Source organism: Mus caroli, chromosome 7 (genome assembly GCF_900094665.2).
Source record: "Mus caroli chromosome 7, CAROLI_EIJ_v1.1, whole genome shotgun sequence".
In the NCBI taxonomy this organism is placed as follows: domain Eukaryota; kingdom Metazoa; phylum Chordata; class Mammalia; order Rodentia; family Muridae; genus Mus; species Mus caroli.
Genome location: NC_034576.1, coordinates 29,848,219 through 29,871,450, shown reverse-complemented (window position 1 = coordinate 29,871,450; position 23,232 = coordinate 29,848,219). Strand labels below are relative to the sequence as shown.

The window sequence follows — 23,232 nt, the reverse complement described above, 5'->3', positions numbered from 1 at the left end:
CAAGTTAAATACTTTCTGGTGTCGCTGTGTCCCAAATATTGTTTGCATACTTTTGCACATTGTGCATGTGATTCTTTTCTGAATCAGTTGAAGTAAGCTTCAAACAAAACTCTTCATTTCTAAATGACTCCATTTTCTAACCTATCACTGCACACATAAAAATTATTCCATGCAATAACTCACATTCAGTTCATACTCGAAATTCTCCAGTTGTTTGGGACTGCTATAGCCCAGAAAGCCCAGACAGAAAAAGAAATGGGAGAAAACATGCCTCAATTTCCCCCTTCATAAATTCCCCCCTTAAAACACTTCCCCCTTAAGAAGGTTAAATGAAGGCCCGTTGTCACGACTTCTCGGACCCATAAGACCCTCATTTAACGTCAGTGGTTACTATTATTGTCGTCTATAATGATGTTATTTTGATTATGGTTGCCATTATTCGGTAGTAGCTCCAGGACACCCTCCCTGTGCCTGGTAAGGGATTCGGGGTTGGATTCTCCTCCACCCCACCCCGATCTGCTGTCTGTCACCCTGCCGATTGTGACGTAGGCTGATGCTAGGGAAAGGGGGCATCTGGCCGGAAATCCCTCTTCCTGTTGCAGATAAGCCCAGAGCTGCCCAGCTGACCCCAGACCCTCCTCCCCCACCACTTTTCATGTCTCACCACCAAATCCTCAAGACGGGGAACCTGTCCAAGCCCATCACCCCATCCCCACTACCCCGTAAGCATCCCTTAGACCTCAGCACCCCAATTCCTGCCCTGCCCCTGTTCCCCAAGTTCTTTTCCAAGCCCAATTCGTCCCCGAAAAGGGACCGTTCCAGGGACCCGTGCGCATCCTAAAGCAGGGGGTGCAGCTTGACCACGCCCCCATCCCTGCAACTTGACCCAGGCTGCGACCCCCAGCTCTGACGTCTCGGAAAATTCCCCCTCCCCTATCAGGCCCCCCGGGAAGGGTGCATGGTATGAAATGGGGCTGAAACCCCCCTGGCTAGGAGAGAAGGAACCTGCCAGAGGTGAGCCACGAACTGGGGACTGAATGCCTGGGTGTTTGAACTAGGAAGGACCTGGGAACACCAAGATGTAGGGAACCTGGATTTAAGCGTCTAAGAGAGGGTGAAGGAACTGGAAACCAATATTCCTTTTCCTGGGGAAGGAGGTTGCAGAAGTCTCCTCTGGGTCTGAGGGAAACAAGGGTTGCAATCAGATTCTTGGGTCCCTAAATGTCACCAGCTTGTCCATTACCCTTGGAACTTTCCTCTCTCAACCAGAACCGTCAGAACAAGCGTCCATGGACCTGTGGAACTGGGATGAGGCGTCACTGCAGGAAGTGCCTCCTGGGGACAAGCTGACAGGACTGGGTAAGCTGCTGTGTTTTGGGACAAAGTGTATGCAAGGCTCCAAAGATGCGGGGCCCCTTGACCCCTAACCGGGACTTAACATCCTTGTTGCCTGCAGAAGGAGCGGAATTTGGTTTCTATTTCCCTGAAGTGGCCCTACAAGAGGACACACCAATCACACCAATGAACATAGAAGGCTGCTGGAAAGGTGGTTGCTGGGCTTGACCCCCTGTGTGCTGGGGGCGGGGGAGGGGGATGGGAGATTCTGGGCTTTTTAGAAGGAGCGAGGGTGCTGAGCGGGAAGGAAGTAACATGTTTGGAATCGAGATTGAAGGAAGCGTGAGTGGATGGCCGAGGTCCCTAAGTCATTGCCCACATCTTTCCTAAACTCAGCTCTCTTGTCCAACATAGGGTTCCCAGAGCTGGACTGGAACCCCGCTTTACCTCACGAAGAAGTACCTTTCCAGGCAGGTGAGTGGTAGAAATGGAGATGGAAAGAGAGGAGCTAGGGTCCTGACACACTAGAGCTGAGTTCAGACCCCCTAGTATACAGAGGACCAGGACTAAGACTGGGGACAGCTAAATCCTCAAGGCCATATGAGGCGCCAAAACTCCCCTAAAACTCCGAAGGGTGCGGGAGACCAAGACTCCTGGGCTTCCCTTGTTTAAGGTCTGTCTTCCTCGCAGAGCCCGTTGCTCACCCCCTTCCGTGGTCGCGAGACTGGACAGACCTGGGGTGCAACACCTCGGACCCGTGGAGCTGTGCTTCACAGACGCCAGGACCTGCCCCCACTGGCACGAGCCCCTCCCCCTTCGTCGGCTTTGAAGGGGCGACCGGTCAGAATCCTGCCACCTCGGCAGGAGGGGTCCCCTCGTGGTCGCACCCTCCGGCTGCCTGGAGCACTACCAGCTGGGACTGTTCTGTGGGCCCCAGTGGCGCCACCTACTGGGACAATGGCCTGGGCGGGGAAGTGCATGAGGACTATAAAATGTCATGGGGCGGGTCTGCCGGTTCGGACTACACCACCACGTGGAATACTGGGCTGCAGGACTGCAGCATCCCTTTCGAGGGGCACCAGAGTCCAGCATTCACCACGCCCTCCAAATCGAACAAGCAGTCTGATAGAGCCACATTGACTCGCTACTCCAAAACTAACCACCGAGGTAAGAGACTGCAAACTGCAGAAGAGGTAAAGCAAAACGGATTAGGACTGGGCCTGGGTACCTTGTGGGTGGGGTCTGGGTAACTAAAAGAGGCGGGATCCGGGAAACTGGCAGCTAGAGGACAGGGGTTCTGTATCAGAAAGCAGAAGAGGGAACGGGTGAGAGGATGGAACTGACTTTCTAGGGACCAACAAAAAAGGCCCCTAGGTTATGTGAGAGGAAAGAAGAGCGTTCGGACTCCTGGGTCTTCGAGGTGGGGAGGCTAAACTCCTGAATCTCCTAGATGTGGCTCAGGCTGCCAGGAGTTCCTGAAACTGGCTCTTGGGTCTCTACTATGGAGGGATCCAAACTCACAGACTCCCGAGGAGGAACAGAGCTGGACTCCTGGGTCCTAAATTGGGAGAACCTGAACCTTTTGAACCTTTTGGCCTTCAAAGTGAAGGCTCCCCGACTCTTAGGTTCGTCGCAGCAGTGTTTTGGGTCTGAGAAACCTGGCGTTCACATGCCCCCCCCCCCTCTCTCTCTCTCTCAGGTCCCATTCAGCTGTGGCAATTCCTCCTGGAGCTGCTCCACGACGGGGCGCGCAGCAGCTGCATCCGCTGGACGGGCAATAGCCGCGAGTTCCAGCTGTGCGACCCCAAAGAGGTGAGACAGCTCCCCTTGCCGGGCAAGCCCAACTTACCTAGTTCTCAGCCCCGCCCCCACCCACTCACAACCCCCCACGCCCATCAGGACTGAGACCCGCCCCGCCCATAGCAGCTAAGACCCTGGTCCCTCTGACCTCAAGATTGTGTCCTAGGTGGCCCGGCTGTGGGGCGAGCGCAAGAGGAAGCCGGGAATGAATTATGAGAAACTGAGTCGAGGTCTACGTTATTATTACCGCCGCGACATCGTGCTCAAGAGTGGTGGGCGCAAGTACACATACCGCTTCGGGGGACGTGTGCCTGTCCTAGCCTATCAGGATGATATGGGGCATCTGCCAGGTGCAGAAGGCCAATAAAACAAAAAACAAAAGCAACCCTGTCGAACCTGCGTGTCTGGTGTCTGTTTCTTTTTCACTGATACCTACTCGACCTGTCAAGGGAGCTTAAATGTGCACCCTGACATTTCAGGCTCCACCCAGACTGAGGTATCCGGACCCCTGTCTATCTTTGACCGAGTGTTTCCCTCCCGTGGTCCCTACCTAGACTGTCTGTCATAGCTCCTTAGTCCTTAGTTTCAAGACGACCATCAAGGCCATTTCACTATGAGTGATGATGCAGGTCACTAATTTCACAGCATTCAGGAGGCTGAGGCAAGAGGATTGTAAAATTAGGGGCTCCAGACCTACCAGAACTACAAACTAGTCCTTAGTCCTAAGAGGACCCAGGAGGGAGGACCGGACCCGCCCCCTTCCAATGGGAAACCTGTAAACTACAAAGCCCTTGCTCCCTCCCTGCCAGTTTTCCCCAGCCCTTCCTTGCCTTAGGAATCTAGGTCCCACCACTTCCCACTGCCTTTGCTCTCTCTGCATCTACTGCACCTCTCACCTTGGTTAGTTTAAGGTAGTCTGTAGGGTCTATTGTGTGCCAGTACTGTATGGGAACTTTTTTTTTTTTTTTTNNTTNTTCAGCTGACTGCAAGAGGGTTTATTGTACACGAGCTACACTTGGCCACAAGAGAACAGAGCTAGTCCAGAGTGCCGGGGGTCCAGGGCAGAGGGACTGTTTTGGTTGTAAGAAAGGAGGTCATTTCTCCAGGCGAGGTGACGTTCCAGGTCTACTGAGACTCATTACTGATGGCAGCACACAGTCCGATAGCTTGTCCCGGCCCTCAGCATCCCTCACTTCTGCTCCTGCAGGCGTCGTGGGTGCACGGGCTAGCTTACTTGGACCTCTGCCTCATCTTTCTTCTCTTGCGCTTCAGCCTGTGCATTCTCTTCTTCCGCCACTTCGCCCTCATGGCACAGGAGTCTCAAGGAAGATGGCGCTAAGACCGAGAGCTGTATAGGAACTTTTTAAAGAAATTGGACTTCTTTAAAGATTTGTATATTTTATACATGTGACTACACTGTCACTGTCATCCCTCTTTTCAGACACACCAGTAGAGGGCATCAATCCCATTACAGATGGTTGTGAGCCACCATTGTGGTTGCAGGGAATTGAACTCAGGACCACTGGAAGAGGTCCAGTGCTCTTAAGTGCTAAGCCATCTCTCCAGCCCCAAAACTGACAATAGTTTATCCTCTGAAATTTATCTAAGAGTTTAATCCCTGAAGTTTTATGTTAAATATATTAAGAGCATAGAAAGTGAATCTGTGGCAGAGATGGTGGCCTGTTTGGAAATAATTAGATGATTAGGAAGAAGTTCCCATGGTTGCATTCTGATGTTTTATAACTAGAGCTAGAGACACACAAGGGTGTTTCAGTCTCATACTATGTGATATCTCAAGATGACCAGCAAGAAGGTCATTTCACTGAGTGGTGACTCAGGCCGCTAATTTCATAGCATTTGGGAGACTGAGACAGGAGGATTGTAAATTTAGGGCCTCCAGACCTGCCAGAGCTATCTAGCAAGATATTGTTTTTTTATTTAAACAAAACAAAACTCCATGGAACTGGAGAAATAGCTCTTTGGTTAAGAGCACTGACTGTTCTTCCAGAGGATGCTGTTCTCACAAGGCAGCTCACAACTCTCTGTAACTGCACGTCTAGGGGGACAGCTTCAGATATACATACAGACAAAACACCAATCCACATAAAATAAAATAAAATAATGTAACAACCCATAAAGTAGTGAAATGACATAATCATTTGGACCCTGCTCGGAGCCACAGTTCTATAACTGGGATCTTATTGCTCTAGACCACGAGCCAAAAACAAACCTATGCTCCTTATAAAGTGGCCCAACTTGAACATTTTATTATAGTAAGAGTGTTATTACAGCTATAAAACCCCATCTCAGAAGTTTATCTGCTCTGTCTTCTTGAAGAAAAGAGGCTCACAGCCAGGCATAATGGCTAATGCCTTTGATCCAAGAACTCAGGAGGCGGCAGAGGCACAACGATCTTTATGAGCTCAAAGCCAGCCTGGTCCACAGAGTGAGTTCCAGGACAGCACAGGTACACAGATAAACCCTGTCTCAAAACAAAACAAAATAGAGAAAGAGGAGGGAGGGAGGGAGGGAGGGAGGGAGGGAAGAGAGTCAAGCTTCAAAAAGGCTTTGCTGAGTATCTTCTAGTTGTAGAAGAAATCTGAGTAATTAGACCTAATGTACACTTAGAACAACCATGGGCACTCCAAGTTGGAAGGCACAGAATCAGACCTTCAAAAAGCCTACAGGAAGCTTAACCCACTCCAGGAGCCCTCAGAGGGCTGTTACTGTGTAACTCTCCTGTGTGTGATGCTGAAGATACATCACTAACCACAACAGGCACAACCTACATTCACTGCCATCAGAAAGGACAAGCCCATAGTCCTTAGGACTGGGATGGAGAAAACCCAGGTGATTATGATAGCCCAAAAGGAGGAAACTATGTAGCCCAGGAGGAAGAAAGTCTGGGACTGGGGTGGAGAGAAGAAGTCAGGAAAGCAAAGAATGTTTCTATCAGAAGACAAGACCAAGAGATTTGTTTCTGGTGATGGTAGTGGTGGGGTTTTGTTTTTGTTTTGTTTTGTTTTGTTTTTCAAGACAGGCTTTCTCTGTGTAGCCCTGGCTGGCTCACTCTCTAGATCAGGCTGCCCCAAACTCACAGAGATCTGCCTTCATCTGCCACCTGAGTGCTGGGATTTAAAGGCATGTGCCACTACTATCCAGTCAAAGTCCTTGTTTCTACAGTGCGTGAGCAAGGCAGATCTAGGAGGTGACTTAGTGAAAATTCTCTATCTTTGCTTTTGTTTGTTTTGTTTTTGGGGTTTGTCTTAGTCAGGGTTTCTTGTTGTTGTTGTTGTTGTCATTTTGTTGTTGTTGTTGTTGTTTTGGTCTTTGGATTTTGGTTTTTTTTGAGACAGGGTTTCTCTGTATAGTCCTGGCTGCCTGGAACTCACTTTGTAGATCAGGCTGGCCTCGAACTCAGAAATCTACCTGCCTCTGCCTCCCAAGTGCTGAGATTAAAGGCGTGCGCCACCCAGCTTAGTCAGGGTTTCTATTCTTGCACATCATGACCAATAAGCAAGTTGGGGAGTAAAGGGTTTATTCAGCTTACATTTCCACATTGCTGTTCATCCCTAAAGAAAGTCAGGACTGGAACTCAAACAGGTCAGGAAGCAGGAGCTGAGGCAGAGGTCATGGAGGGATGTTACTTACTGGCTTGCTTCCCCTAGCTTACACAACTTGCTTTCTTATAGAACCCAAGACTACTAGCCCAGGGATAGCACCACCCACAATAGGCTCTCTCATCCTTGATCACTAAATGAGAAATTGCCTTACAGCTGGATCTCATGGAGGCATTTCCTCAACTGAAGCTCCTTTCTCTGTGATAACTCCAGCTTGTTCAAGTTGACACACAAAACCAGCCAGTACAGGGTTGGTTGTTTGTTTTCAAGGCATGGTTTCTCTTTGTAGCCCTTGCTGTCCTAGAAATCTCCCTATAGATCAGCTGACTTCCAGCTCAGAGATTCACCTGCCTCTGCCTTCTGAGGGCTTGAATTAAAAGCATGTGCCACCACTACCCAGCAACATGCAAAATCTTACAGTACTGTTCAGAAATATGCATATGGGTGGAGAGGGGTCACTTTACAAAGGATCCATAGGCAATGGTGTCTCTCCAAGGCACTTGGAAGGCACAGTGGCATATAAGCAGAGACAGGATCTAGATTTTAGGAAGATGTTGTTGAAAGGGATGGATGTTTTATGTAAACAACTCCACAAGTAATTACAATGGTGACTGCGAGACTATGAAGGAGGCTCCTGTACCAGTTAGGTCTTGACACTGGATCAAAGAAGTCTGTGGATGTCAACAAGATGGCAGAACCTGTAAAGACACACGCCCTCGAGCCTGACAACCTAAATTTGACCCCAGGGACCTAGATGGTAGAAAGAGAGAACCTGTTGAGTTTAAGGGCACACGCCTTTAGTCCCAGCACTGGGGAGGCAGAGGCAGGTGGATTTCTGAGTTCGAGGCCAGCCTGGTCTACAAAGTGAGTTCCAGGGCAGCCAGGGCTATACAGAGAAACCCTGTCTCGAAAAACCAAAAAAAAAAAAAAAAAAGAAAAACCAAACAAGAAAAAAAAAAAAGAATGATACTGTACCACTTTCCCCATGGATCTCTTTCCATCAGACCCAACATTTAATTCCTAAAGTTTCCTCCAATCAGTACAGGTCTTGCGGCTGCCTGGATGTGTGAACAGTGATCTCTGGGGATTGAGAATAGTAACGAGCAGGCAGTGGTGTCTGATACAGTGATGGATGAGACTGTAGGAGAGACCAGTTCATTTTTCACCTTTTAACAAAGCTCTTAGGACCTAAGAAGGCAAGGTTTTTGTGTTTTGTTTTTTTTTCAGCAGTGCCTTAAAAAAAAAAAAGATTTATTTATTTATTGTATGTATATGAATACACTGTATCTGTTCAGATGGTTATGAGCCTTCATGTGGTTGCTGGGAACTGAATTTTTAGGATCTCTGCTCACTCTGTCAATTCTGCTCACTCAGTCCCTGCTTGCTCCGGGCCAAAGATTTATTTATTATTATACATAAGTACACTGTAGCTGACTTTAGATATACCAGAAGAGGGCGCCAGATCTCATTAGGGTGGTTGTGAGCCACCATGTAGTTGTTGGGATTTGAACTCAGGACCTTAGGAAGAGCAGTCAGTGCTCTTACCCACTGAGCTATCTCACCAGCCCCCCACCCCTTTTTTAAAACAGGGTTTCTCTGTGTAGCCCTAGCTGTCCTGGAACTAATTCTGTAAACCAGGTTGCCCTCAAACTCAGAGATCCTCCTGCCTCTACCTCCTAAATGCTGGCATTAAAGGCATGTGCCACCACTGTCCAGCTAGCTATCTTGTGAACTGAATTATGTCAATTCAGAATACAGGTTTTGTGTGTAAAAATTACCCTAAAAAGGGCTTGGTGCTACACCAAGATTTCAAACACCTAGTGTAATCACTGGAGACCTAATAAAAACTTTCTATTAACTTAAACCCAGGTCTGAGCAGTCTTTTCTGGTGGATACTCCACAACATATGAATGTTGGTCAGTGGTAGTTCAGGCCTTTAATCCCAGCACTCGGGGAGGCAAAAGCAGGCAGATATAAATTCGAGGCCAGCCTGGCCTGCAGAGTGAGTTCTAGGACACCCATAGATAGATAGATGAGTTTCCAGGGCTACACAGAGAACCTCTATGTGAATGGCTACTCTTGATTATCAACTTGACTATATATAGAATGAACTATAACCCAGAAACATAGGGTGCACCTGCAATTCAGACTTGAGGCAGGAAGACAACATGCCTGTAATCTGGACCTTAAGGCTGGAAGACACAGGCTTTTGATCCAGACCTCTATGAGGAATGACTCAAGCTTTTGGTCCCAGTCTTGAAGCACACCTTTATTCTGGGCCATATCTTCTGCTGGAGGCCTATATAAGGACAATGGAAGAAGGGACAGGCACTTGCTTTGCCAGTACTTCCATTGGAGCCTAGTTCTTCTGGATTCCAGTTATGCAGAAAAGCAGCTGAAACAGCAACCCTCAAGGATCAGAGCAATTCACCACATTGCTTCCAATTATGATGATAATGGACGAAACATGAAACTGTAAGCCAGCCCTTAATTGTTTTCCTTTATAAGAGTTGCCATAAGCCGGGCGTGGTGGCACACGCCTTTAATTCCAGCACTCGGTAGGCAGAGGCAGGCGGATTTCTGAGTTCGAGGCCAGCCTGGTCTACAGAGTGAGTTCCAGGACAGCCAGGGCTATACAGAGAAACCCTGTCTCGAAAAACAAACAAACAAACAAACAAAGAGTTGCCGTAGACATGCTGTCTCTTCACTGCACTAAAACACAAACTAAGATTCTCTATCCCTAAAACCCAAATAAATAAATATAAATAACTTTCGAATCAAGGCACAGGGGTAAACGCTTGTTATCCTAACACCTCGTAATCTGTGATCAAAAGTTCGAGGCCAGTCTGAGATATACAGCGAAGCCCTGTTTCAAAACACAGATTATCTGTGACATTTTTCAATTCCCACTCTGAAGACAGTCTTCTGCTTTTTCCTCTGGGAAGGACAGGCAGGGTGACAATAACCCATAATTGAACGTCAGGTGCCTTTTATTAAGAGCAAAGTAAAATCTCGATTGGCCCAGCAACAATAATAAGCAGGAATTTAGCTTAATAGGAGGTCCGGCCTCTTTGGAAGTGGGCGTGGCTGAAGCGGTTTCTGGGCACGCCTCCCGAGGCCACTCTAGCAGTCGGGAGGACTCAGCTCGGCTCCTCCTCTCGCAGCTTCCGGCCAGTCGGAATTCCGCTTCCCGTCTGACATTGGCGTCTTTGCTAAGGGTCACATTGAAGTAACGCTACTCCGGGACAATCTTTAGGTGAGTGTGAAGGGTCGGGATCCTGGGGGAACCTTGTCCGTTGCAGAGAAGCGCCCCGGGCCTTCCCTGACGCCAAGCAGAAACTTCCGGCGGCCCCGGGTCCGGCGTCCTGGAGCTAACCATTATAGCCGCCTTTCTTTATGATGCTAGGTCGCTTTCTAAGCAGTCCCTATTACTCCATCCTTCAGCCCTATAAGTCCCCTTTGATAGCATTGGGGCTGGAGTGTGAAGCGCCTTACCCGTGGCTATAAGGCAATTCGGATTTGGACCCAGTAAATTGGACTGTGGAGCTTTTAGTCGCGAGCTCACAGGCGTGGCCACCCGCGTTCCAAGGCCGAAGCCTGTCGTCTTGACTCGTGTCTTTTCCCCTCAGCGTCATTTTGATCAACTCTCAAAACTCGAAATATTGTCCAAAATTACTTCCGACACTGAGTCTTAAATCCCCCGTGCCCACCTTGCCTCCTCCAATGAACCTGCCCAAATACCCCACTGGTTTGGACTACTTCAGTTAACACTGGCACCTCTGTGGTGTCAAGGTCCCCCAGATGCTCTAGAGTAGAGACAGTTTCTCTCAGGTCTGGTGATATTAACTGTGTCATCTCTTCAGTCATATCAAAGCTGAGAGAAGTCGATAAAACTCAAGGAGCTAAAGTATTTGAATGATGGGGGGGGGGCGTTGCATGGGGTTCTAATCGAATTGCAGTATTTACTTCCATTAGGAATGGAGGCAGCAACGTCAATAGATTTGGTAGCATGGGCCATTGTCAGCAGTCAAAATCACAGATACCTGACACATGCCAGTTACAAGAGTCACAAATCTTCAGTCATGGTTACCTCCAGTTGTTCTTGATAAGTCCTTTGAGCTTTTTTTTTTTGGAGCCGGGGGGGGGGGGGGGGGTTTTCGGGGGGGGGGGGGGGGGGGGGGTCATCTTAGGCAATCCTGCAATGCATTTAGGCATATTCTGAGCAAAGTTTGAGTTCATTGGACCTCAGAAGAGTGTGTGACACCAGAAAACTAACTGGTGACACCAGAAAATCCTTGCAGTGTTTTTGCTGGTGATGGATAAAGCATTATCACTGGGTGCTGTGTGACCTTGGAAAGTCATTTAGACACCCTGTCCCTTGTGTAGACAACAGAGGTAGTAATACCTTTTAGACTGACCATGGGGTAGGTATGTATAGAGTACACATAGTATGTGCTGTGCACACAGTGAGCGTTCACTGGAATTTAAGGATGAAGATTGGCTTTGCCAAGGAGACCTCTGCCTAACCCTACTGTGGCTTCTGTACTCAGATATATGGGTTTCCCCTGCCCTTCATCTTTCTGTGTTTGTGGAGAAGGGGGAGATGATGGGTTTATTCACATTCAGCCTGTTATTCTGCTCTGGCCTGACATCCCCACACCCAGCACCTCCAGAATGGTTGCCAACATTCCCACTCTGTTTGCATCCAGGAGTCAGGATGGCTGAAGACATCAAGACTAAAATCAAGAACTACAAAACCGCCCCCTTTGACAGCCGCTTCCCCAACCAGAACCAGACTAAAAACTGCTGGCAGAACTACCTGGGTAAGCAGAGTACATAGTGGGCCTGCCTGGGTCTCCCATGCACCTCCAACCTCAGAAAGGAAGTTGGGGAGCAGGGGCATGTGCGTTCCAGCCCGGTTTCCCTCACTCCAGACATACCCTCTGGAGGGCCCGACCCCTCAAACTAGCTCTCAAGGTCATAAACCTTGGTCTCAACAATACATTTTTTGAAGAATATAATTATATTTATAATATATAATTATATAATATAATTGTATATATGAATTACATATGCATCTTATGTGTGTGCCACATACACACACAACATACAAGTAAATACAACATGTAAACAGTTGATTCAGGGGCTGGCGAGATGGCTCAGCAGGTAAGAGCACTGACTGCTCTTCCGAAGGTCCTGAGTTCAAATCCCAGCAATCACATGGTGGCTCACAACCACCCGTAATGAGTCTGACGCCCTCTTCTGGTGCATCTGAAGACAGCTGCAGTGTACTTGGATATAATAATAAATAAATCTTAAAAAAAAACAAAAAAAGTTGATTCAGACATAGTCACAATCCATGGATAAAAATGAATATTGCCAGTACTCTGCTTTCGGCTTGCTTTGTGCCCAGTCTTAAACACAGTCCCTTTCCTCTCTCCCTGCTAGAGACATTTGGGGCCCCTGCCCTTACTTGAGTCCATGAGACCTTCCCTCAAAAAAGAAAAAAAAAAAAAAAAAAAACAACTAACCATTAACAAGAATTTAAAAACCCTGCTGGTACCTGTCCTGTCTTCCTCAGATATGTTCAAGACTACCTTCCCTAGCCCTGTCTGGACTTCCACAATTCTGATATATGCCCCTCATACTTTGCTGTCATTCCTAGCTCCAGAATGTTCTATATAACTCCCCGGGTCAGGTGTATATAGCTCTATATGGTGTACTTGTAAGTTTGCATTCCCTCTGTATGTATAACTAATCTTAAAGCAAAAAGCATTTGTGGATTTTCCTCTGAAATGTGCTTAGCCAGGGTTGATTCGGAACCTCTTTTCTTCACAGACTTCCACCGCTGTGAGAAGGCAATGACGGCCAAGGGGGGTGATGTCTCCGTGTGTGAGTGGTACCGGCGTGTGTACAAGTCCCTCTGTCCCGTGTCATGGGTATGTGCCTCCCGTTGGGACCCTTGGGTGGTCGGGTGAGACGAGTATGGCTAGTGAGAGTTCACCTCCAAGGGTCAAGCGAGGTCAGCCATGGAATGTCACTGATCCCTGCTCAGTGAGGGCCCTTAGCCCAGGACCACCCTCCTTGCCCATGCACTGAAGAAACACAGGCTTGGGCTGGGCAGTAGTGGCCCACGGCTTTAAATCTCAGCACTCTTGGGAGACAGATGCAGGCAGATCTCTCTAAGTTTGGGGCCAACCTGGTCTACAGAGCTAGTTCCAGGACAGCCTGTGCTATACAGAGAAACCCTGTCTCAAAACACCGAGGGGGAAAAAAAAAAAAGCCCCCAAACACATGTCTTAAAATCAAAATGTGCTATTTAATTTGGTGTGGTGGTAGCACACCTGAAACCCTAGCACTCAGATCATGGTGGGCTACTTGAAAACCCTATCATGTTTTTAAAAAGTGAGAGTGTGAAAGAAAGAGAGATACTGTACAGCAGCCATGTCTGTGCTAGTGCCTGTGGCAGTAAGTAGAGGGTTTGGGCCTGGACTGGAGTTAGAGATGGTTGTGGGCCACCACATGGATGCTAGGAATAGTCTGGGTCCTCAGGAAGGGCAACGGGTATGCTTCAATGGCGGGTCTGCCCTCCAGCCCCTCAGACTAGGTACTCCGCCCCGTGATTTGCTTTGACCTGTGGGGTGGTGCTTGCCAGACAGAGTCTTTGTTCAAGAATGACCTTGAACTCCTGAGATCCCACCTCCGCCTCTTGAGAGCTGGGGCTACAGGCGCAGGCCACCACACCGCAGTGTCTGAAGCAGTGCTGGGATGGACCCATGCTCCCTGCCTGCTGGGCAAGCAGTCTACCTACTGGGCCACACCTCCAGCTGCCATTTGGTCTTGCTCTCCCCCCCCCTCCCCCGCAACTATGTTAAAGCCATGTTTTTAAATCATTTTTATTTTGTTCCTCTTTTGATGACTATATTTAAGACACCTTAGTTATACTTTATTTTGTCTTATTTGTGTGTGGGTGTTTTGTCTGCATGTATATCTGTACACCACATTGCTGGCCTAGTGCCTGCAGAGATCAGAAGAGGGCACGGAATCTCCCAGACTGGAGTTCTGAGCCACCACAGGCATGCAGGCCCTCAAGAGCAGCAAGTGCTCTTAAACTCTGAACTTCCAGCCTGCCCCATGTCTCCAGCCTCTGGGTTTGTTGTTTGTTTGCTTTCAAGACAGGGTCTCTCTGTGTGGCCTTGGCTATCCTGGAGCTCACTCTGTAGAACAGATCCCAGTGCCTCTGCCTCCAAATGCTGGGATTAAGGTATACACCACCACAGCTGGCTTTTTGTTTTGTTTTGTTTTGGTTTTTGTTTTTTAAGACAGGGTTTCACTGTGTATCCCTAGCTGTCTGGAGCTCACTCTGTAGACCTCGAACTCAGAGAGCCACCAGCCTCTGCCTCCCAAGTGTTGGAATTAAAAATGTGTGCCACCACCACCTGACTGTGTTTTTTAAAAATTTTATTGATTACATGTTGAGGTGTATACTTTTGAGTGTGGTGCCCACAGAGGCCAGAGGAGATAGAGCCTTTGAAGCTGGCTGGAGTCACAGGCAGTTGTGAGTCTCCTGCTTCTGGGAATGAACTCTGCTCTTAGCAGAGTCATCTCTCCTGCCCATCTGTAGGCTTGTTGTTATTTTAGGATTCTTTCAATTACATGTATGTGTGTGTTGGGGTGCATGCAGGCACCTGAGGTGGCCAACAGGGTGCCAGGCCCTATGGAGCTGCATTTATAGACATTTATAAGCAACTGGACATCGATGCTGGAAAAGGAACTCCAGTCCTCTGCAAGGCACAAGAGCAGCAAGTGTTCTTAAGTGCTGAGCCATCTCCCAGACCTGTGTGTGTGCGTGTGTTTAAGGTATTTTTAATCTTAGTGTAAGTGTTTGTGAGGGCAAAGGTCAGTACCTGTACTCAGCATTTGAATCAGTTTGTCCGGCCACATTTTGTTTTCCCTAATAGAAAACGTTTAGTTTTCCTAACACAAACAAACAAACAAAAAACTTTTGTTTTTGGTGTTTTGTTTTTATTTTTTGTTTTTGGGGTTTTTTGTTTTTTGTTTTGTTTTGGTAAAATTTTTTTAAAGTAACTGGATACAGGACCTTTTCTTCCTCTCTCTTTTTCCTCTTCCTCCTTATCTTTCCTCACCTATGCTGCTCCTGCTGCTGCTGCTTTTGTGTGTGTGAGTGTGTGTTTGTGTTTGCAACTTTATACAGATATGGCCTACACTCTGTATTTTACTTTTTTTTTTTTTTTTGAGCAAGGTCTAGCAATGGCTCAAACTAGCACTAAACTTACTAGGTAGCCCAGGCTGGCCCTGAATTCACCATAGTCTGCCAGCCCCTACCTCTTAAGCTAACACACCTGGTAGTAGTTTTGGTTTTTTTTTTTTGTTGTTGTTTTTCTTTACTTGGTTATTGGGTAGCCTTTATCATCAAAGAATTAAAAAAAAAATCCTCAACTGAGCATGATGATGCAGTTTTAATCCCAGCACTTAGGAGGCAGATGCAAATGATCTCTGAGTTCTAAGACAGCCTCGTCTACAAGAGTTCCAGGGCAGCCAGGGCTACACAGAGAAACGTGGGAAAACAAAAACAAAAAAACCCAACCCAGCAAATCCTCTATGCCCTTTAGCTGCGCTCCGTCAGTGGGGGAATAAACACATGGCAAGACATGTTCTTCCCTCTGTTTCCATGATTTCTTCCCTGTTTTGTTTTTGTGAAGTTACACTACTAAGGTAAAGAGTAATTTGCCAGAGGTCAAATGGTCCTTGTGCCTTGTCCTAGGTTTTGTTGGGGTTAGTGTCTTGAGACAGAGCCTCATGTGTTAAGCTCACCTGATAGCTGAAGCTAACCTTGGACCTCTGACCATTTGCCTCTACTTCCTTCTTTTTGTTTTTTTGGTTGGTTGGTTGGTTTTTTGTTTTGGGTTGCTTTTTTTGTTGTTGTTGTTTTGTTTTGTTTGAGACAGGGTTTCTCTGTATAGCCCTGGCTGTCCTGGAACTCACTTTGTAGACCAGGCTGGTCTTGAACTCAGAAGTCTGCCTGCCTCTGCCTCCCAAGTGCTGGGATTAAAGGCGTGCACCACCACTGCTTTGCTTTTGTCTCTACTTCCTAAGTCCTGGGATTGCAAGAGTTCTGCCATGCCTATGGCTTCTTTGTCTATGTTTTGGATTGGTGGATTTTGTCTGTTTGGTTTTTGGGGACTCTGGGTTTTTTGTTTTATTTTTTAGATTTTTAAAAATTCATTTTTGGATTATGACTGTTTTGCCTGCATTATGTACATGCACCAGCTGGATGCCTGGTCCAGAAAGGTCAAAAGAATGCATTGGATAGCATGGAAATGGAGTTACCACTGGTTATGGACCACCATTCTGGTGCTGGAATCCAACCTGGGTCCTCTGCACAAACAGCAAGTGTTCCTAACCACTGTGCCATCTTTCCAGCTCCTTTGGCATGCTCTACATGCTCATTTGAAAAATTTATTTATCTTTATTTTTATGTATTTGGTGTTTGGCCAGTTTGTATGTCTGTGAACCAGGTGGATGCAGTGCCCTCAGAGACCAGAAGAGGGCAGGAGATCCCCTGGAAATGGAGTTACAGACTGTTATCAGCGGCCATGTCTGTGCTGGGAATTGACTGAGCAACAACACTTTAATATGGAGCCCTCTCTCCAGCCCTTAATTAAAAAAATAAAAGTAAATAAATATAAACTTATGCTGGGGGTAATGACGCAGATCTTGCCAGCACTTAGGAGGCAGACACAATGGATCTCCGTTTGAGGCCAGCCCGGTCTACAAAGTGAGTTTCAGGACAGCCAGGGCTAGCTAAGTAGAGAGATCATGTCTTAATGACGCCCTCCCCACCCCTTCCACCCCCTCAAGAAAACCTTAATGGTAAAGCCAGTGCCTGAGAAGTTACAAGAAAGCTATGGCCAATGAAGTCAGTGTGTGGGATGTAGATAAAGCTGACCTTGGGAAAGTACGTCCTGTTCCTGTCCTCACTGCAGCTGAACAGACGTGCTATTGTCCCACAGCTGGCTGCAGACGTGACAGTGCTCCGTGCTGGCATGTGGTCAGCCAGTAGGTTTTCTGCAGGGTGTTGCTGGTGTGTAAGCTGGTCTAGTCCCTGTGGTAAGATTGCAGGCTCCATTGTCCATGCTTTTACCTGCCGAGTCAACCTCTCATTGATAAATGTGAGAGTGCGAAAGGGCTCAGTGGATAAGGGTGCTTGCTGCCAAGCCTGATGACCTGAATTGGATCCCTAGGACCCACATGGTAGGAGGAGAGAGCAGCTCCTTCAGGTGTCCTCTCTGTCTCTCCTCTCTCTCACACACCAACACACACATTCACCATTGTAATAAAAACAGAGATCACACATAGCTAGGTTGGCGCACCAGTGGTATTAACTCGTGGGGATGTTAACAGTTTGATTCGGGCCTTCTCATCAGCATCTGTGATGAACACCGAGATCCCTCTTGTGTATGCCATCTTTTGGTACTGGACTACACAAGCTGGTTTGTGCTAGATCATAGACCAGCCTCATTTTCTGTTAAATGCCTAGTGTCTTAGATAGGCTTACTATTGCTGTGATGAAACACTGTGACCAAAAGCAAATTGTCAGGACAGGAACTCAAGCAGGGCAGGAACCTGGAGGCAGGGGCTGATGCAGAGGCCGTGGATGGGTGCTGCTTGCTGGCTTTTTCCTTGGGCTTGTTGAACCTGCTTTCTTATAGAACCCAGGATGATCAGGCCAGGGGTAGCCTCACACACAGTGAGCTGGGCCCCTCCCCAGCAATCATTAATTAAGAAAATGGCCTTATAGCCAGATCTCATGGAGGCATTTTCTTTTTGTTTGTTTGTTTTTTGAGACAAGGTTTTTCTGTGTAGTTCTGGCTGGTCCAAACCAGACTGGCCAAGAATTCAAGAGATCCTCCTACCTTTGTCTCTTGAGTGCTGAGATCAAAGGCATACAACACTACACCCGCTGTGGATGCGTTTTCTTAATTAACGTTCCTTTCCCCTCATATGACTTTAACTTGTATCAAATTGACATAAAACTATCCAGCACACCCAGGTTTGTTTATCTGTTCTGACAGGCAACATACGGTGTTAATTACGGTTTTCAAAACAGGGTTTGTCTGTTTGTCCTATAGGTGAGGCTGGCCTTGAACTCACAAAGATCCACCTGCCTCTGCCTGCTTTGTGCTGGGATTAAACACAGACACTGCCATTGCCCAGCAAATAAGTAAATCTTTAAAAATACTGTTGTAGCCAGACAGTGGCAGTCAGCACTCAGGAGGCAGAGGCAGATGAATCTCTGTGAGTTCAAGGACAGCCTGGTCTACAGAGCAAGTTCCAGGACAACCAGGGCTAAGAGAGAAACCCTATCTTGAAAAACCAACACTCACACGCACACTGTTACACACTGTGTGGGTATCTGTGGGTATGTGCATGAGAATGCAGATACCCAAGGAGACCTGCAGGAGGTGTCAGGTCACTTGGCTCTAGATTACATGCAGCTGTAAGGGTGCTGGGAGCCAAACCAGGTTCTCTGCAAGAACAGTTACCGGTGACCCTGGGGTTTCCTGCCTATTCTTCCACGGGCTGTCAAGTCGTATAGTGTAGTGACTTTGTCTTTTTGGGTCACCTGATTCCCTGGGACAGTGGTGGTCACAGGAGACACCTGTGGTCGTCTGTTGGTCACATGCATTGGTGGGCAAAGTGGGGAAACAAGTCCGCCCTGTGGTGTTGGCGCAGGGGAAGTTACACCAGTTGTCTCTTACAGGTCTCAGCCTGGGATGACCGCATAGCTGAAGGCACATTTCCTGGGAAGATCTGACCTGGCTCCGCCCACCTCTCCTCTGTTCTTTGTCTTTCTCCCCGGATAGAAAAGAGGGACCTCAGTATATGATGGTCCCTACCCTGGGACCCTGAATCATGATGCAACTACTAATAAAAACTCACTGGAAAAGTTTCACATTGTGTGTATTAACAGCTGGACAAGAAGGCGGGGTACCGGCCCAGAAGGGGCCTCACCGTGGTTATCTTTCTTGTTTTTAAAATGAAGGGTAGATTTCTTTGTAAAGATTTATTATTTTGTGTGTGTGTGTGTGCACTTGTGTGAGTGTGCCTGAAGGGACCAGAAGAGAGTTGGGCTTGAGCTCAGGGAACCAAACCCCAGTCCTCTGCAAGAACAGCAAGTGTGTGGCTGCTTTATGGGCCTTTTGCCGGCATATGTGCATGTGTACAGTGTGGCAGCTCACAACGGGTATAACTCCAACCCCAAGATATCCGATGCCCTCTTCCAGCTTCTGCAAGCACTGCACACACACGGAACTAACCCTGCGCCCTCTGGAAGAACAGCCAGGACTCAGAACCACTGAGCTGTCTTTCCAGTCTCTTCTTTTCTACTTTGTTTTCTACTTTTATTTTGTGAACTTTGACACCTGTATGGCAATCGGTGGAGTGGATGGTCACATAAAATAGCTTTAAGTCTCTGGTGTGTTAAAATGAGCAGTACTGGGACTTGAACCCTTGACTTCATGCATGCCAGGCCAGCACTCTGTTGCTGAGCTCAGCGTCAGCTGTACCGAGCAATTCCAGACAAATGTCCCATCCACTTCCTCCTCCCCTTCCCCCTTTGTGTTTTTTCTTTTTTCCTCAACAGGGTCTCGTGTAGCCCACAATTGCCCTGAGATCCAGATGTTGGGATCACAGGATGCTAAAGATGACTTTATTTCTATTTATGTGTATGTATGTGGCAGGGAGCTCTGTGCACATGAGTGTGGTGCTCTCAGGGGCCAGAAGGACCTGGATCCTTTGGAACTGGAGTTAGAGGGTAGATTTTTCTCTCTCCCTCCCCTCCCCTCTCCCTCTCTTCATTGTAGCTTCAGTGTTTCATAAAGGTTTCATTGTAGCTCAGGCTGGCTTCAAACTTACAACCCTTTCTCAGCTACATTATGGAACTGGAGGATGGTTTACAAACACACCAGCAACCAGCCGGACTTCTAACATTGTAAAATGCACGCAAGGAATTCTTGGTGCCTAACAGCAAGTCTCTGCTCAAGGTTCCCTCCCTTTATCACCATAATGGTTGAAAGTCATGACTGAGACAAGGCCAGAATGGCAAACCATCCCCCAAAGGAATTGCCACACACCAGTGTGTCCAGCCCTGGACGTTTTCTTTCGTTTTTTCAAGAGATTTTATTTTACTTTTAATTGTGTGTGTGTGAGGGATTGTATGTCCCTGAGGTGGCCAGAAGAGGGCGGTAGATTCTCTGAAGCTGGAGTTAACTTGCAGTTGTGAGCTGCCCAATATGGGTGGGAACTAAACTCAGGTCTCTTCAAGAGCAGTATATACACGTAACTGCTGAGCCTTCTCTCAGGCCCAGCTCTCTAGTATTTTTTATTACATTTATTTAGTGTTCATAGTGGTGAGTACACGCATGCAATAAGGGTGCATGTGCCGTAGCCTGAGGGTAGAGTTCAAAGGACAATTTGCAGGAGTCAGTTCTCCCCCATCATGTGAGTTCTAGGCCAGCTTGGTCTGCAGAGTGAGTTTTAGGACAACCTGGGCTGTGTAGAGAGACTGTTGCAAAAATAAAATAAATTTATACACGCGCGCGCGCGCGCACACACACACACACACACACACACACACACATAAACACAAGGCCCAATTGTTTAGCAAATTATTTTAGCTAAAACTCATTTCTGTCCATGAACTTTTGCTTAGATTTTCTTGGAAGCCCTTAGATAGATGTAAATGGGAAGAGAACAGGTATTTTAAATCTAAAGGAAGCTGATAATGTCCAATTACATTGGGAAACACCTCATGTGCTTTCTTACCAAGACTGCCGGGTGGTTTGTTTGCAGGGCTGGGTCTCACTGGGTAGCTATGACTGATTTGGAATTCACCATGAATGCCAGGATGGCTTCGAGCTGTCTCTGCCGGGATTGATGACGTACACCAAGGCAGCGTAACTGAACATGATCCTGAGGTCAAGATGCTCCTGTCCTAATCTCACACGCTCAGCTAACCCATTGTCTTGGCAGGGAAATTTTTTTTTCACAATTTTTTTTTATTATGTATTTTCCTCAATTACATTTCCAATGCTATCCCAAAAGTCCCCCATACTCCCCCCCCCCCCCCTCCCTACCCACCCATTCCCATTCTTTTGGCCCTGGCATTCCCCTATATTGGGGCATATAAAGTTTGCAAGTCCAATGGGCCTCTCTTTCCACTGATGGCCGACTAGGCCATCTTTCAATACATATGCAGCTAGAGTCAAGAGCTCCGGGGTACTGGTTAGTTCATCATGTTGTTCCCCCTATAGGGTTGCAGATCCCTTTAACTCCTTGGATACTTTCTCTAGCTTCTCCATTGGGAGCCCTGTGATCCATCCAATAGCTGACTGTGAGCATCCACTTCTGTGTTTGCTAGGACCCGGCATAGTCTCACAAGAGACAGCTATATCTGGGTCCTTTCAGCAAAATCTTGCTAGTGTATGCAATGGTGTCAGCGTTTGGAAGCTGATTATGGGATGGATCCCTGGATATTTGACAGGGAAATTTTAAGTGCTTTTTTTTTTTTTTTTTTTTCTTGCCGCTTTCTGCAATAGATAGGAAAGCCACCACTGGGAGAGAAAATTTAGCAAAACCCCTGGAGAATTTCTGGGGCCGGGCTCTTGCTTTAAGCGACCACCAGAGGGCGCTGTCCGAGAGACCTCGGGCTCTACCCATTCACCACACCTCTGAAGCTTTTCCTGTCCTGGACGGTGCAGATGTGCGCGCTTAATTACGCTGCTAGAGGAGAGAGACAGCAGGAATTAAGCCTAGATATGCTTGCTTTCTTTTGTTTCCCCTTCCCACTGCCTCACCCCACCTCTCTGCCTATATAGCTCAGGATGGTCTCGAACCCATAATCCTCCCTGCCTACGGCTCCCCACTACCGGGATTACAATTACAGGCGTGCACTTCTGTATCTGACTTGAATTTAGATCCTTTCTATTCTTCAGCCTGCAGATTGTGTGTGTGTGTGTGCTTGTGTGTGTCCACGCGGCCGTCCCCGGGGGGGTGGGGAGCTCCTTCCGTCCCACCACACCCATACCATATGTCCCCTTCCTTTTCTAGCGTACTCCTTCCTCCTTTTTCATATATACATACCTATCTCAAACCCCTCACCATTCTCTTCTGCCACTGTAGCCATAACCAAGCACCTCTGAGCGTGCCTTGCACCTTGCCCTCAATTCCCTCCCACAGCCCTGCCTTGAGCCCACCCCACGATCCTCTGCTGTGTGGGTGTGGGTGTGTGGGTGGGGTCTCTCTCTGGTCCTCTCTCTGCCTCCAAAGCTATAGAAAGCAGTTTTCTAATGTGGGATTCCCATAAGGATCTGTCATAGATCTGACCCCTGCTCTCAGGAAAGCCCACCGTGCACCTAAGGAAAGGACAGATCAAGTGGCTAACTTGTCCCCCCCATCCCCCTCCCCCCTCTGGCATGGCTGCAGCCTGGGAATTAGAGGTTCTGGGTACATATATCACCTTGCCCCAGTGGCCAGTCAGGAGCACAATCCTGAATTTCAGGTCTGTAAATCACTTGAGTGTCAAGGAGCTCATAAAAATCTATCATGGTCAGTCTGCTGAACTCCTGCCCCCTCCTCCTCTGAGACTGGCTCAAGGAGGGGTTTGGGCATATATAGGGAGCTGCTGTAGCTGGGGCTGGCCAGAGAGGCTTCTGTAGAGAAGGTGAGCAGGCGTTCTGGGAGTTGACAGGGCAAGGGGCTGGGGAGGGCAATAGCTGCCCTGCAGTTAGAGGCTGCTAGGCTTTTCTTCTTCTGTAGGCTGCTAGGCTCACTGCTAAGCTGTTGGACTCTGGCCATTTGGGCACCAGCCTGGGCTCTGCAGCCCATGAGCATCTCCTGGGGTCTGAAGTGGACCCTGCCTCCTGCCCTCCTAACTTCTGCCCTGCTTCTGTGTCCCCAGCAGGAAGATGGCTTCTGCAGCGACAGAGGGAGAGAAGGGGTCTCCTGTGGTGGTGGGGCTGCTGGTCGTGGGCAACATCATTATTCTGGTGAGACACGGAATAATGGGAGCGGGGAAGTGTGGTGGGGAGGTGGCAGCCACAGGCCTGAGGTGGGGCTGAGATCCCAGGTCTATGAGCTGCAGGCTCTAGTCCGAGATCCTAAAGGGGGTCCCAGCTACCTGTTCTCACAGAGGGAGCAACCTCTTCTCTGGGAATCCTCCTTGTGGATCGTGTAGATTCATCCACAACTCAGGGGAAATGCTTGAGAGACAAGAAGAGTGGTACACACACACACACACACACACACACACACACACAATCGCAGCTTTTGGAAGGCTGAGGCCAGAGAATAATGGCTGTGAGTCTGAAGCCAATCTAGACTATAGTGTGTGAAATTCTGTTTAGAGAGATGAGGAGAGAGGGAGGGAGAGGGGGAGGGGAGGGGAGGGGAAGGG

The 23,232-nt window shown here is 48.0% G+C and overlaps 3 protein-coding genes across 4 annotated transcripts in view; all 3 read left to right on the top strand.

Annotated features, from left to right (window-relative positions):
- The first annotated feature begins 609 nt into the window (after positions 1-609).
- Etv2 (ETS variant 2) lies at positions 610-3,522 on the top strand. Of its 2 annotated transcripts, XM_021166628.1 has the most exons (8): positions 610-722; positions 941-1,014; positions 1,270-1,359; positions 1,457-1,546; positions 1,750-1,809; positions 2,026-2,502; positions 3,035-3,147; positions 3,302-3,522. In XM_021166628.1, exons 2-8 carry the CDS (start codon positions 969-971, stop codon positions 3,500-3,502), a joined length of 1,077 nt encoding a protein of 358 aa, XP_021022287.1. In that variant the 5' UTR covers positions 610-722; positions 941-968; the 3' UTR covers positions 3,503-3,522. The 2 variants fall into 2 exon arrangements, with proteins under 2 accessions (XP_021022287.1, XP_021022288.1); XM_021166629.1 differs by having other exon boundaries at positions 610-1,014; positions 1,460-1,546.
- A 6,382-nt stretch (positions 3,523-9,904) lies between these two features.
- On the top strand, positions 9,905-18,731 carry LOC110297732 (cytochrome c oxidase subunit 6B1). Its single transcript, XM_021166681.2, has 4 exons — positions 9,905-10,011; positions 11,465-11,578; positions 12,594-12,694; positions 18,541-18,731. Exons 2-4 carry the CDS (start codon positions 11,473-11,475, stop codon positions 18,592-18,594), a joined length of 261 nt encoding a protein of 86 aa, XP_021022340.1. The 5' UTR covers positions 9,905-10,011; positions 11,465-11,472; the 3' UTR covers positions 18,595-18,731.
- Positions 18,732-22,743: 4,012 nt separating this feature from the next.
- Positions 22,744-23,232, top strand: part of Upk1a (uroplakin 1A) — a 9,009-nt gene continuing 8,520 nt past the window's right edge. Inside the window, exon 1 of the mRNA XM_029479733.1 lies at positions 22,744-22,825. Coding sequence (XP_029335593.1) covers positions 22,745-22,825 — 81 coding nt within the window. The 5' untranslated portion in view covers position 22,744. The remainder of the gene's footprint in view (positions 22,826-23,232) is intronic.